The 14,081-nt window shown below is 59.2% G+C and overlaps 1 protein-coding gene across 1 annotated transcript; it reads left to right on the top strand.

Moving 5' to 3' along the window:
* Window positions 1-405: 405 nt before the first annotated feature.
* PIM3 (Pim-3 proto-oncogene, serine/threonine kinase) lies at window positions 406-3,556 on the top strand. Its single transcript, XM_057557705.1, has 6 exons — window positions 406-766; window positions 873-982; window positions 1,071-1,121; window positions 1,228-1,597; window positions 2,151-2,327; window positions 2,407-3,556. Exons 1-6 carry the CDS (start codon window positions 682-684, stop codon window positions 2,592-2,594), a joined length of 981 nt encoding a protein of 326 aa, XP_057413688.1. The 5' UTR covers window positions 406-681; the 3' UTR covers window positions 2,595-3,556.
* The last annotated feature ends 10,525 nt before the right edge of the window (window positions 3,557-14,081 follow it).

Genomic DNA, 14,081 nt, shown 5'->3' with positions numbered 1-14,081 from the left:
GGCCTTGGCCCCGCCCCGCACGCGCGACGCCATTGGCTGGGCCCTGTGCCCTTTGCAAACACCGGCTCCCATTGGCTCCCGCGGCCCCGCCCCGCACTCCTGGGCCTCCGCCCGCGCGGGAGCTGCGCGTGCGCGGGGGCTTGTGTGAACGTGGAGAGGTGACGTGCCACGCCGCGCCGTGCGCCTCCGCGACTCCGCTCCCGCCAGCTAGTCCCAGGCGGTTCGCCGCGCCCCCCGCCCGCCCCCGCCCACTCCGGAAGGCGCGCCGGCCTCTTCCCGCCGTCGCCTCGGCAGCTTACGCGGGTTCCAAAGGCGACCCCCGCCGCTCAGCCCCGGCGGAAGGGGGCGGGGCCCCGGCTCGGCCCGCCCCCGCGGAGGGATACGCGCGGCCGCGGCCCAAAACCCCGGGGCGAGGCGGCCCGGGCGTGTGAGCGGCTCGGCCTGCTGCGCATGTCGTCGTGATCCACGCGGGGTTTGGCAGGACACTGCGCCGCGCGGACGGCCTCGCCCGAACAGGCCCGCGCTCCGAGGCCGGCGCTCCTGGCGCACCTGCCCGCTGTCCGCGTCGGGGCTACGCGCGGCCCGGAGAGGCCGTCTTCCCGCGTCCTCCACCGCGCGGGGAGCCGGGCCGGGCGAGAGGCGGCGCGGAGGCCGGGGGCCCGCGCCCGGCCGCCGCCCGCGATGCTGCTCTCCAAGTTTGGTTCCTTGGCGCACCTGTGCGGACCAGGCGGCGTGGATCATCTCCCGGTGAAAATCCTGCAGCCAGGTATGCGGGGGCCGGGGGTGTGGGCGCGCACCGGGGTTGGGCGTCCACCGGGGTCGGGGGGCCGGGCTCCCCGGTCGCACCAACCCCGCCTGTGCGCTCTCCACAGTCAAGGCAGACAAGGAGAGCTTCGAGAAGGTGTATCAGGTGGGCGCCGTGCTGGGCAGCGGCGGCTTCGGCACCGTCTATGCAGGCAGCCGCATCGCCGACGGGCTCCCGGTGAGTGTGGCCGCCCGGCACCCGGGATTCTCGGCCCGCGCGCGTTGTTGCGTCCGCGTGGGCCTGATCACTGGTTTCCTCCCCCCAGGTGGCCGTGAAGCACGTGGTGAAGGAGCGGGTGACCGAGTGGGGCAGCATCGTAAGTGTGGGCGGGGGGCGCCGGGCGGAGCGGGGGGCTGGGGGCGCCGGACGGAGTGGGGGGCTGGGGGCGTCGGACGGAGCGCGCTGACCGCCGTGTCCCTTAGGCCGGCGCGGCTGTGCCCCTGGAAGTGGTGCTGCTACGCAAGGTGGGCGCGGCCGGAGGCGCGCGCGGGGTCATTCGCCTGCTGGACTGGTTCGAGCGGTCCGACGGCTTCCTGCTGGTGCTGGAGCGGCCCGAGCCGGCGCAAGATCTCTTCGACTTCATCACGGAGCGGGGCGCGCTCGACGAGGCCCTGGCGCGCCGCTTCTTCGGGCAGGTGCTGGCCGCCGTGCGCCACTGCCACGGCTGCGGGGTCGTGCACCGCGACATCAAGGACGAGAACCTGCTGGTGGATCTGCGCTCGGGCGAGCTCAAGCTCATCGATTTCGGCTCGGGCGCGCTGCTCCGCGACACGGTCTACACCGACTTCGACGGTGAGCGCCCTCCGCGCGGCGAGGGCCGAGGGGCTGGCGACTGTTGGGGCCGCGCGCCGCGCTGGCTTGCCCAGAGCGGGGCCTCGGGCCGTTGGGTCTGGCAGGTTGGGGCGCGGGGCGGACTCCAGACTCCTCTTGGCCGGGTTCGGACCACGGCGCAGCCTCGGGCCTCTTTTGCGCGCGTGCGGAACGCGGGGGCGCCGCGCAGAAATCCCCGCATTGCGGTGCCGGGGAAGCCGGGGCTCCCTACCCCTCCCTTTCCCGGTATCCTCACCTCACATCTGTTTGTTGTGAAACTGGACCCCGCGCTCATGTGACCCGCCTCCTGCGCCGGGCCAGCTGGGGGGGCGGGGCGGGGCGGCCGGCGCCGGGGGAGGCCACGCCTACCGGGGTTTTTCCAGGATGAGGACCGGCAGGATTTCGCGGCGGATCCCTCCCCCTTTCCAACGCGGAGAAGCTCAGCTGGGAGCGAGGGGTCTCGGTGTTCGCGTGCTGCCGGCCTCGTGGGGCGCTGACCCGGCGGCCGGTCTGCTAAGCCTCGTGTGTCCCCCAGGCACCCGCGTGTACAGTCCCCCGGAGTGGATCCGCTACCACCGCTACCACGGGCGCTCGGCCACTGTGTGGTCTCTGGGCGTGCTGCTCTACGACATGGTCTGCGGGGACATTCCCTTCGAACAGGACGAGGAGATTCTCCGGGGCCGCCTCTTTTTCCGCAGGAGGGTCTCCCCAGGTGCGCTGAGGGGCTGGGCCTGCCACTGGCGGCGAGGTGTCGTGGGGCGGCCTTGTCCTGACTCTCTCTTCCTCCACAGAGTGCCAGCAGCTTATTCAGTGGTGTCTGTCCCTGCGGCCCTCTGAGAGGCCCTCGCTGGACCAGATCTCTGCCCACCCCTGGATGATGGTGGCTGAGGGGGGCACCCCGGAGAGCTGTGATCTGCGGCTCTGCGCCCTGGACACGGACGATGGGGCCAGCACCACGTCCAGCAGCGAGAGCTTGTGAGCAGGGCCTGCACCTGGCCGTGGGAACCAGAGGAGACCCCTGCCCTATTCCCGGGCCCTGCGCTGGACCGGCTCTGCCGGGCTGTCTGCTCCTTGCGAAAGCAGTGATCTCTGACCCCTGGTGACTTTTGCCTTTGGCACCGGCCCGGTTCCTTTGCTTTGAGTGCCTTTTCGAACGCTGCTCTCACGGGACTTAGTTTTCTCAAGCTCTGTCTGTCCAAAGACACTCCGGTCCAAGCCAGGTCCCGCCTGCCCACCGCCGGCGCTTGACCCGAGACCGTCCCTCTCCTGTGCTGCTCCGGAGGTGGCCCTGACCTCCCTGCCCCTCCACGTGTGACGTGTTGGACCAGGAGCACTCCCGTGTCCTGTGGCCTCGTCTCACATGGGCACAGGGTCCCTCATCATGCCCCCCCCCCTCGTGTCTCGGTGTTCGTCTGGGCACGTCTGTGCACAAGCAATGCAACGTTCAGGCCTTGCTGCCTGCCCGCCCACCCACCCGATGCGTGTGCAAACGTCTTATTTATGGTGTGACCCTGAGGAGGGCTATTTATTGTTTAATTTATTTGTCGAGGTTCCTCCCTCTCAGCAGCCCTACCTCCTCAAGGCCTGTGGGCAGAGGAGGGGTGGCTGTGCTTGTGGACCCCAGGTCTCAGGCCTACCCGTGTCTGTCAGAAGGTGGACTTGTACAGTGGCTAATTTAAGGGGAGTGGGTGACCCCGCCACCTTGCGGCTCTGCGCCCTCGGCGGGGTGGGTTTTAAATTATTGACCTTGTACAGTCTGCTTGTTGGCTCTGGAGGTTGGGGGGTGGGGGGACAGAGTCTCAAGCCTTTAATTTATTTCAGCAGTTGTGTTTGTGTGATCCCGGTGTGCGTAGGCACTGTGGATAGGGTTTTCTTTCAGTTCAAAAGTGAGATGTCTGGAAATCATATTTTTTTATACAGGTATTTCAATTAAATCATTTTGTATTAAATGGATATTCTGTGTTTACTGGGATGGGTGGTCTGTGGTAAGAGAAGAGGTTTGGGGAGAAGGGGCCTCTGGTCTCTGCATAGCTCCCTCTGCATTTTCCTGTGGGGAGGTGGCAGCATGAGGGGCTCAAGTGCTTCCTCCCAGCTTTTGGCCTTCTTGCTACTCCTGCCCCCAGGGGAGTGGGAAACACACTGTGCCCTCAGGGGCCCCTGGGGGGAGGAGCAGGCAGCCAGGCCCTGGGGGGTATTGCCAGCTCGAGTCTGGAGCCATGTCTGGCAGTGGCCCCAAGAGGCTGGAAGGGGTTCTGAAGGATGAGAAGTTTGCCAGGGGAAGGGGGTGGGAGGTGTCCCAGGTGCAGAGAACAGAGGTGGCACGGTTGGGCCCTGGCCTGACAGGTGCAGGGTGAGGTGACGGGTGGGAGCCACGGCCAAGTCCAGGTGTGGACACGTGGGCCAGGCTGCAGTGTGAAGGGCGGTCTGTGCAGCGGAGCGTCTGGCCATGCGCTGCCCCGCCTCCACGGGAGGCCTCTGCTGGGCATCTCGTGCTGGGGCAGGTGCTGGAGCATGCAGCGGGCCAGGCACACGTCCTGGAGCCCTCAGAGGCCTGTCCCTGGGTCCCACGGCCCAGGTCCCGTCTCACATGCCTGCTGGTGGGCCCTGGGAGCAGAGTTGGACAGAAGGGAGTCTGGGGGCCGAAGGTTAGAGCAGAGGCAGGAGGTTTTGGAAAGCGAAGCTGGAGGAAGTGAAGTCGGCCTTTCCCCCCGGCGGGCAGGCGCTGGGGTGCGGGCTCTGGGCTCGGCCACTCAGGAAGTCAGCGGGCGTTCGTGGCCTGCCTGGGGCCTGGCGCCTCTTCCCGGAGCTGCTGCGGAGGCCCAGGCATCCCTGGGGTGGCCCCCCTTGGTGTGTGGGGTGCCGTGGGGCACTGCCCGTGGCCCTGGGCTGGCCAGCCTGCCCGAGTCCTCCCAGACCCCGTGGGGCTCTTCTCCGTTGCTCACCCTGCCTCTCCACGGAGCGGGGCACTCAGGCAGCGGCCCCGCACTCAGGCTTGAGGACGAGCCTTCGCCCCCCACCCTGGTGACAGTGATCCACGTGTCACCATGATCCCGGCTCCCCCTCTTGCCAGCTGAGGGTGCACCCTGCCCATTTACCCCCCGTCTTCCAGACCATCCAGTGAGCACTCCCAGAGCTCGCCTTAGTGTGGGACCCAGTCCAGCGCGGGGAGGGCGAGACGCCCCCCCACTGAGTCGCCAGGCACTGCAGCCTGCTGGGAAGGCAAGGGGCTCTTGGAATTGGGGACCCACTTGCTGGGGGTGGCCTGTGCCACTGGTGCCCCTGGTGTCTGCGAGCCCCTCTGCCGGGGTGGGATCTGTCCTGCCGGTCAGTACTAGCCCTATCTGTGGGGCTGGGGGCTGGGAGAGGGGGCTTCTCTGGCCCAGGGCCTCTTGGGACCAGGATGGGGTTGTTCCCACGGGCAGGATCCCCAGCCCCCCTTGAGGCTGCTGGCACTGTGGGCTGTGTGGACGGCCTGGGGCTGGAGCAGAGGGGACAGGCTGCTTGAAGACCGTGGAGGGGCCGACCCCCCCAAACCCTGTCCTGCCCTCCTCGAGGCTGCCAGCTCCTGGGCCAGGCCCAGGCTTCTTCCAGCAGCCCCAGTCCCAGAGGCTGCGCTGGTCCAGGGGCTCTGGCTGTGCTCTGCCAGGCCAGCCCCCGTCTCCACTCAGCTTTTAACATCCTGGCCAGTTTAGTATCGAGGCTCCTTCAGAACCACTTGCTCACCTCCAGCCCTCAGGGGCTTTCCTTGGGGTTGCACAGAACCCAGAAATCATCACGGAAAGAACCGGAAGCCTGAACACGCTGTGGCCCTCGGGGGTGCGAGCACCTCTGCTCGGAGGCGCCCGCACCCACGGGAGGGACACAGCACACCCCGCGCTGTGATTGCTTCGCTCACTGCCTCCTGGGGGCTGGTGGGTGCTGGCCGAGCCGACAAGGCGGCCGGGCGGGTTTCCTCTCCGGGCTGCTCACCCACCTGCCTGCGGCCAGCCCGGCTTCCGGGGAAGCGTCTGGGAGGCAGATCCGAACCCACTTGCCGCAGCTGTCAGGGCCTCGCTGTTTCTTTCCTCTAGTGCAGCCCCCAAAAGGAAACCTTGGCGTGGCTTTGGTGCCACAGCTTCTGGGAAAAGGGAAGTGAACCCTGGCAGGACCTGGGAGCCCCACCCAACCCTCTGGGCATCCAGACCCTGGCTGGGGGAATCCCCATGATAGTGACAGCAGCACAGAAGGAAATCCGAAGGGGACAGGCTGGATGGCTCCCAAGGGGGCGATGGAGGCTAGACAGGCAGGGGCTGGGGGGCCATCACCTGCCTGCGTGACCCTGGCCATGAGCACTGCGGCTGGGAAGGGCACCCGCGTCTGTGGACGCCGGCAACACACAGGCCCGGGGTGGAGCAGGACCGGCGCGCACGCTGAGCTGAAGGCACAGCGGGGCCTCCGGGGAGGGCGCCCTGTGAGCGGCGGGGCCCGGGGTCCTGGGCAGGCGGCAGGGACGGTGTCAGCCAGGCCCGGCGGCCCACAGTGCAAGGGGAGGGAGAGGAGCTCGCTGGGCCCAGTTCATCCCTGACCTGCAGCTGTGGCTGAGGGGTGCAGGGCCCGAGCTGATTTGCTGGCCCTGGGGTTGCTCAGCGGGTCTGTCCCCTCTCTACAGAGGTCTCTGATTGGGGCGGGGCAGGGGGAGCTGCCTGAGCCCCGGGCACTTGGCTTCCAGGCTGGCCGGCTTTCCAGGCAGCCTTGGCAAAACCCTGAGCTTCGATTACACAGTTGACACCGCGCTCTGCCCTCCCCACCGCCCCGGTCCCCAAGGGTTCCTGGCAGTCAGGCCTGTCCGGGCGGGGAGGGGAGCAGGGCCTGCCCCTCCAGCACTGATTACGGCCCTCCTCCTGGCCTGGTCCCTGCAAGACAGCCCTTCCCAGGGAGCCAGGCTGCAGATGCCGGCCAGGGTGCGGTACAGTGGGGGCCTGCTCCTGGATGAATGAGTGAGGGGGCTCTTTTGGGGGTAGGTCACCTGTACTCGGCACTGAGTGAGCCAGGTGGGGGAAACTGAGGCTTAGGGAGGCCAGGGACCCACCCGATGTCATAAACAGCCAAGAAGGCCCACCCCACCTAGGGAGGGGAGGTGCCCTAGGGCGGGAACCCATCTTCCTAACACACAGAGCTCGGAAAGGTGGGCTGGCTCTGACCTGGCCTCTGGCCCCCTCCTGCCCGCCCTCCTGCCAGGAGGCTGCCTGCCCTGATCTGAGGCTCAGGCCTTTGGTGGGCAGGGGACCCTGACATCACTGGGCCTACACACCTGCTGGGGAGGCTGGCATCTGGTCCAGGGCCTTCAGGCTTCCCCACCCCAGGCAGCCCTGCAGGAACCTGAGCCAGTTCCTTGGAGGATGGAGAGGAGAGCTGCTGATGCCCGAGGCATCAGGCCAGGCCCAGCCCAGGGGCCATCTGCCCCATTCCTTGTGGCCCCCAGGTCCCCGCCAGAGCCTGGGCTATGGGGAAGGGGCTGGACCGTGAAGATGAGAAGGCCCTGATGGTGTCAAGTGGCAGGGCCTCTCTGGGTTGTAGATGCCCTGGGTCCTGGGACTCAATGACGAGGAAGGCTGGGAGGTTCTACCCCCTGGGCCAGGCCGGCCAGGAAGTCAGGGTTCCTGGACCACTGGGCACTGCCCGAGGCTGTGTGAGCCTGAAAGCACCAGGCCGCTTGCTGGTCTCCCACTTCTCACCTTGGCGGGGGGAATGGGGCCTGGAGACATCTGGACTGGGGTTCATATCACGGCATGGCCCGCTTGATGGGTCCCCACAGAGGCACCCCCATCCTGGCGAGAGTGTGGGGAGGGGTCTGCAGCCCCACCCTGCGGAGCACCCCAAGGGGGTCGCCCCAAGCCTCCCGACCCTCCCTGCCGGCTGGCTTCGGCTCACCACGCCTCCCCTAGGCCAGCTCAAAGGGCCCTTTCCCTCTGGAGGGAAGCAGACACTCCCGACCCCGGGGGCTCACCCCTGCCAGAGGGGCAGTGACCCAGACAAATGGGCATGATGGTTTCAGGATGTGACAGAGACACTGTGGTGGGGTTCTTAGGGGTCACTGTCGGCCTTTCTGCTGAGTGGGCCCGAGAGGTGGCGCCGGCAGCTCTGCAGAGATCTGGGGAGGGGGCGCTGGCGGGGGAACAGCAGATGCAAAGGCCCTGAGGCAGGTGGAGGAGCCCAGGCGCAGCTTACTCAAGGCTGGAAGCAAAGGACAGACACAGGAGGGGCTGCACAGCCTCCCCCCGCACACATGCTCCTGCACGTGGCCCTGGATTCTCCCGACAACCTGCTCCACGTGGGTGAGCTGAGGGGAAGGAGGTGGGGGGCTCCAGAGGCCCTGAGCCCTGAGCAAAGCCCTGGGGCTGCTCTGGGCCTTCCTGCCAGTCTCAGCGCTCCCTGCTGAGAGATGAGGGTTAGGATGGAACAGGCCCGCAAACCCCAGCGTGCTGGCTGCCGAGGTCCCTAGTGCCATGGCCGACTGAGCGTCCTTCTCAACAGGCCACAGCAGTGGGGGGGGGGTGCCCCCTACCCAGGGACCAAAGGAGGCGCCCAGTGACCCGTGCCAGCCCTGGAGCAGGTCAGGGGCTGCTGCGGGGTCCCGGAGTCCCAGCTCTGCCCCTGCCCAGTGCAGGCCGCTCCGCAGCCGCCTGTCTCCCCTCCAGAAAGGCCCGGGGGGTACACCCTGGAGCACAGAAAGGGTGCGTGTTTGCCCTTGACTGTGCGTGTGTATGTGCGTGTCTGTGTGTACCTGTGACTGTGTATGTAGTATGTGTGGGTGTGTAAATCTGTGTGGTCTGTGCATATGTCTGGGTGCATGTGTGCATGTGCATGCGTGTGTGTGTGCATGTATGTGTGGTCCAGCACAGGTTAGTGTGCGTGCATGCATGTGTATCTGTGCATGTTGAGTGTGTGTGCTCCAGTGTGTGCATGTGTGTGCACCCGGGCAGGACGTCATCTAGGCAGAGCCCGGAGCCAAGACTCGGGGTGTCCTCCCCCCGTGTCCCACGGCTGCCTCTGCTGGGTGACGCACCCTCCCTTCAGAGGCCACCCCCTGTGACTCAGCGCCTGTGGGGGGTGGGAGGTGACAGAGGAGGAGCCCGGAACCGGGCAGAGAAGGGGGCAGGAGGCTGCAGCAGTGAGGTCCTGCCCACCGAGCCCTCCCGGCCCCCAGCGGCCACCTGCCGCGGTGGCAGTGCGGTCACACGCGTGCACCGGTGTCAGGGCACACAGGCGTGCTGGCCCATGTGTAGGAACCGTCTTCAGCCCCAGAGGGGTTCAAGAGCCATGAGGGCATCAGGGTCATGGGAAGTGGGGGTTCCCAGAGGGCCCTGCCGAGATCTGAGGGGGGGGTTGGGTCGGGGGGCTGAGGGGAGGTGGGTGTGCTGGAGAGGGGGGGTCCCGGCGTGAGGTGCACATGGGGGGCTCAGGGTCCTCCAAGTCCAGGAGGCAGGTGGGCCCCCGATGACTCGGGAAGCAGAAGGCAGTCAGACCCGAGGGAAGCGGCGGCTGCCCAGGAGCCTGTCCACGTGCCCAGGAAGCCCCAGGCACAGTGAGGCCCCTCCCTCCAGAGCACCCCCTCCGATGAGTGCTTAAGGGGAGGCCCTGTCCGATCCCGGTGCCGCCGACCTGCCCTGGGCCTGAGGACGCGTCTTCACCCTGCGGTGCGGGAGGGGAATCTCAGGACCTGGGGGTGACTGGGGACTCGGAGCTGTGGTCCGCTGACCTCCCCACCCTGAGACATTCTGTCCCCTTCCTCGTCACACGTGGTCACGAGGGGCCAGCAGTTCTGTCTGCCCTGTACCTGACTCCGTAGTGGGCAAAAAGGGTCTGAAGTTTGGGGATCCCCGGGGCCAGTGGGGTCTGTCATGGGGCAAGAAGCAAGGGCCGAACTGGCCTGGAACACAGAGGTGTGCAGGGTCGGGTGGGCAGGGTGGCTGCCATCTTTCACCCCGGCCGCACCGCAATGGCCCCTTCGCGGGGGACACTGGAGCATCGAGCGGAGGAGCCCTGGCCTGGGGGTGGGGTCTCAGGGAGGGGCAGAGCCCAGGGCAGGGTCGTGGCACTTGTGGGGCAGGCCCAGCCCCTTGGCACCATGTTTGTCTCTGCCCAGGCAGCCCACCCTGCCCATCCTCGTGGGGGTCCCCCCTGGGGTCCTCCAGGCTGTGTCTGTCTCCGGGGCCCTGCTCACCGCCCCCCCAGGTGTGCCCGCCCGGGTACGCCCCCGCCCGGCCCCGTGCAGACACCAGGCTTTTCCCTGCGCAGCCACCGGGGGGGTCCTGGGCAACCCTGCCCCCACCTGCCCCCTCACCCGCGCCCAAGAGCTGCCAGCTGCCCCCGCCTCGGGGCCCACCCCCACCTCCCCTAGACAGTACCCCAGCCTCCCTCCGGTCCCCAAAGGTGCTATGGGTCCCCCACCTCCCGAGGGGCCTGCTCGCTTCAGGACCTGTGGGGGGCGGAGGTGACGAGGAGGCCTCTGCCAGGGTAGAGCCCCGGGGGCAGGGTCCAGTTCAGGCCCTTCCCTTCAGCTGGCTGCCTTTTTAATAACAAGCAAAATTCCTCTTAAAAATACTCTGAGCCACTTTAAACATTTCTCAGAGAGTTAAATGGAAATCTAATAAAATCTGTGAAAAGTATTTTTAAAACAGCTTTATCGAGGTGTAATTTACATCCCATGAAGTCCACCCACTTTCAACGACTTCAATGAGCCACCCACCCTTCAATGGTTTTAGTAAAACTTCCGAGTTGTGCAACCACCACAGTCCGATTTTAGCACGTTTCCATCCCCTCGATGATCACTTGTCCCCCACGAGCAGTCACTCGTCCCCCACCCCAGCCCCTGGCAGCCATGCACCTGTTTTCTGTCCTCATAGACTTGCCTTTTTTGGACATTTCATATAAACGGAATCTACAACTTGTAGTGTTTGGTGTCTGGCTGCTTACGCTGAGCGCACGCATTTTGAAGTTCATTCGTGATGTAACACGTCCGTAGTTGGTTCCCATAAAAATATTCCATTGTAGGGAACATGTTTTGCTTATCCATTCACCAGTTGATGTGTGTTTGCTTTTTTCCCCACATTTTGGCTCTTATGAATAAGGCTGCTATGAACATTCAGGTACATGTCTTCAAGTGCACATACGTTGTCATTTCTTTTAGGTAGATACCTAGGAATGGAATTGCTGGGTCATGTGGGAAATTTCCGTGTAACTTTTGAAGAAATTGGCTCTACATTTTGCATTCCCACCAGCAATGTACGAGGCTTCCAATGTTTCCATGTCCTTGTCAATGCTCATTATCATCTTTCATTACGACTGTAGCCATCCTAGTGGGTGTGAAGCGGTGTTGCATTCAGTTTCAATTTGATTTTCCTAATAGCTAATGATGTTAAGTATCTTCTCACATTTGATTAGACATTGCACCAAAGAAGATACCCAGCTTTGCTCCTCCTTCTTTGGTTAAATGTCTAATCAAACTTTCAACCTATTTCTTACTTGGATTGCTTGTCTTATTGTTGTTCTTTAAAATCTTATATATGTTTGTAAATTGTGGTAAAATATACACAACAATTTTCAGTGTATGTCTTATTTTGAGTTGTGAGTGTTCTTTATAGATTCTAAATACAAGTCCTTTATTATTAATACATATAAGATTTGTGAACATTTAACCCAATTTTCACCTTCTTACTGCTGGTGTTTGAAACACAAAACGTTTACTTTTGACCAAGTCCAATTTATCTATTTTTTCCATGGGTCCTGTCTTTAGTGCTTGCTGCACCTGAGAACACTATGCACCACTCAAGGGCACAAAGATTTTCTTTTATGTTTCCTTTCAAAAGTTTTATGGCTTTAGCGCTTACATTTAGGTTTATGGTTCATTTTGAGTTAATGTTTGTGTATGGTGTGAGGTAAGGGTCCAAACTCCTCTTTCTCCATGTGGATATCCAATTGCCATAGCACCATTTGTTGAAAAGAGTATCCTTTTCCCCAGTGAAAGCTGTGGCACTTTTGTCAAAAATCATCTGATCATTTATTTCTGGACTCTCAATCCTGTTCCATCGACCTGTATGTGAATCCTCACTGCAAAACGTGCTGTCTTTATCGCTGTAGCTTTAGTGTAAGTTTTAAAATTGGAAACTGTAAATTCTTCACCTTTGCTCCTTTAAAAAATTGTTTTGGCTATTTTGTGTCCTTTGCATTTCCATACACATTTTATGATCAGATTGCTAATTTCTGCCCCCCAGAAATCCACTCACATTTTGATAGAAATTGCATTCAATCTATTAATCCATTTGGGGAGTATTGGCATCTTAACAATATTGAGTCTTCCCACCCATGAACACTGAATTTCTCCCCATTTATTTAGATTTCTTTAATCTCTCTTAGAATTGCTATGTAGTCTTAAGTGTACAAGTCTTGCTCTCCTTTTGTTAAGTTTATTCCTATTCATTGTATTCTTTTCATTGCTGTTGTAAATGGAGTTGTTATCTCAGTTTCCTGTCTGGATTGTTCATTGGTAACATATCGAAATGCAGTTGGTTTTTGTATGTAGATCTTGGGTCCTGGAACCTTGCTGAACTCACATATTAGCAGCTTTTTCCCTCTATGTTCTCCTGCCATTTGGCCCCAAATGTGTCACAAATGCAGAAGTGGATAGTTTCTGGTGGAGGAAAAGGGAACCTTCAGGTACGTGGAAAGTACCAGGAAAATAATGGAGAGGAAGAAGTTCAGTGAAATGACGCCAGAAGCTTTAAAATTTAAACTCCTGCTGTCACCCCTAATCCGAGTGTGCATGGATCTGATCCTAATTAGCATATCAAATACTTGGAAAACTGATCTGACAGGTAGACCTCCACCCAGGTCTCAGAGTGAGTACTAGGTAGTGCCCATGGGGGCAGACCTGATTAGAACAGCAAACACTGAATATCAATTGGACATTGGAACCAGAGCCCATAGGACACTAACATTCTCCATGGGCAGGGGGAGACCCATAATACTCAAATGTCTGGGATAGAAACTGAAATCACTTGGTATATGAAGAACATGAAAATCTCAACTCACATAAGAAAAGACAATAGACACCAATGATGGGACGACACAGATGTTTGAATTATCTGACAGGGACTTTAAAGCAGATTTTATAAAAATACTTGAACTACAAATTGCAAACAGTCTTGACAAAATATTAACATAGAAAAACTTAGCAAAGAAATAGAAAGATATAAAAAAGCAAATAGAAATTTTGGAACTGAAAAATTCAATAACTAAAACAAAACAAAAAACCCTCACTAGATGGATTCAATAGCAGAATGGAGATGACAGAGGAAAGAATCAATGAACTCGAAGATATAGCAATAGAAATGAATCTGTGGGAATTCCCTGGTGGTCCAGTGGTTAGGACTCAGCGCTTTCACTGTCGAGCGCACAGGTTCAATCACTGGTCAGGGAACTAAGATCCCACAAACTGCGTGGTGTGGCCAGGAAAAAAAAAAAAAGAAATTAATCTGAAAAATAGAAAAAAGATTTTAAAAAATGAACAGAGTCTCAGGGGCCCGTGGGACCACAACAAAGGGCTATATTTGTGTTGCTGGAGTCCCAGAAGGAAAGGAGAAAGACTGTGGGACTGAAAAAATATTTTGAGGAAATAATAACTGAAAACTTTGCAAGTTTGGTGAAAGATATAAACTTACAATTGAAGGAGCAGGGCTAATCCCACCCAGGATAAACTGAAAGAAATCCACACCAAGACGCTTCAAAATCAAACTGCTGGAAACTACAAACAAAGAAAAAACCTTAAAAGCAGCCAGAGAAAAATTATGTATTACCTATAGAAGAACTACGATTTGAATGACTGGGCCTCTCTTCAGAAACCGTAGAGGCCAGAAAGAAGTATTGGTAATACAACATTTTTTTGAGCACTGAAGGAAAAGAACTGTCAATTCAGATTTCCACACCTAGCAAACTTCTGTAACTTGATAAACGGCATCAACAAAAATCCTATAGTTAATATCATACTCTCTGTGAAAGACTTACTGTGAAAGGCTTTTTCCCCAAAGATCAGCATCAAGTCAAAGATGCCCATCTTGTCATTCTTATTCAACACAGCACTAGAATTTGTAGCCAGTGCAATAGAGCAAGAAAAGGAAATAACAGCATATGAACTGGAAAGGAAGAATAAAACTGTCCTTTTTTCTAGCAACACAATTATCTATGTAGAAAATCCCAGGGAATCTATTTTTTAAAAAAGAACCAAACTGTTAGAACAAATAAGTGAGTTTAGAAAGGTTGCAGGGTACAAGATCAACACAAAGAAATCAATCATATTCCTATATATAAGCAGTGAATAATTGGAAACCAAAATTTTAAGAAAGTTACTATTTATAATAGCTCCCATTTAATAGACATTAAAATGTCTAGGTGTCAATTTAGCAAAACATGTACAGGATCTGTGTGCTGA

Source organism: Balaenoptera acutorostrata, chromosome 11, assembly GCF_949987535.1.
Source record: "Balaenoptera acutorostrata chromosome 11, mBalAcu1.1, whole genome shotgun sequence".
NCBI classification, from domain to species: Eukaryota; Metazoa; Chordata; class Mammalia; order Artiodactyla; family Balaenopteridae; genus Balaenoptera; species Balaenoptera acutorostrata.
This window is presented reverse-complemented; position numbering and strand designations above follow the sequence as displayed.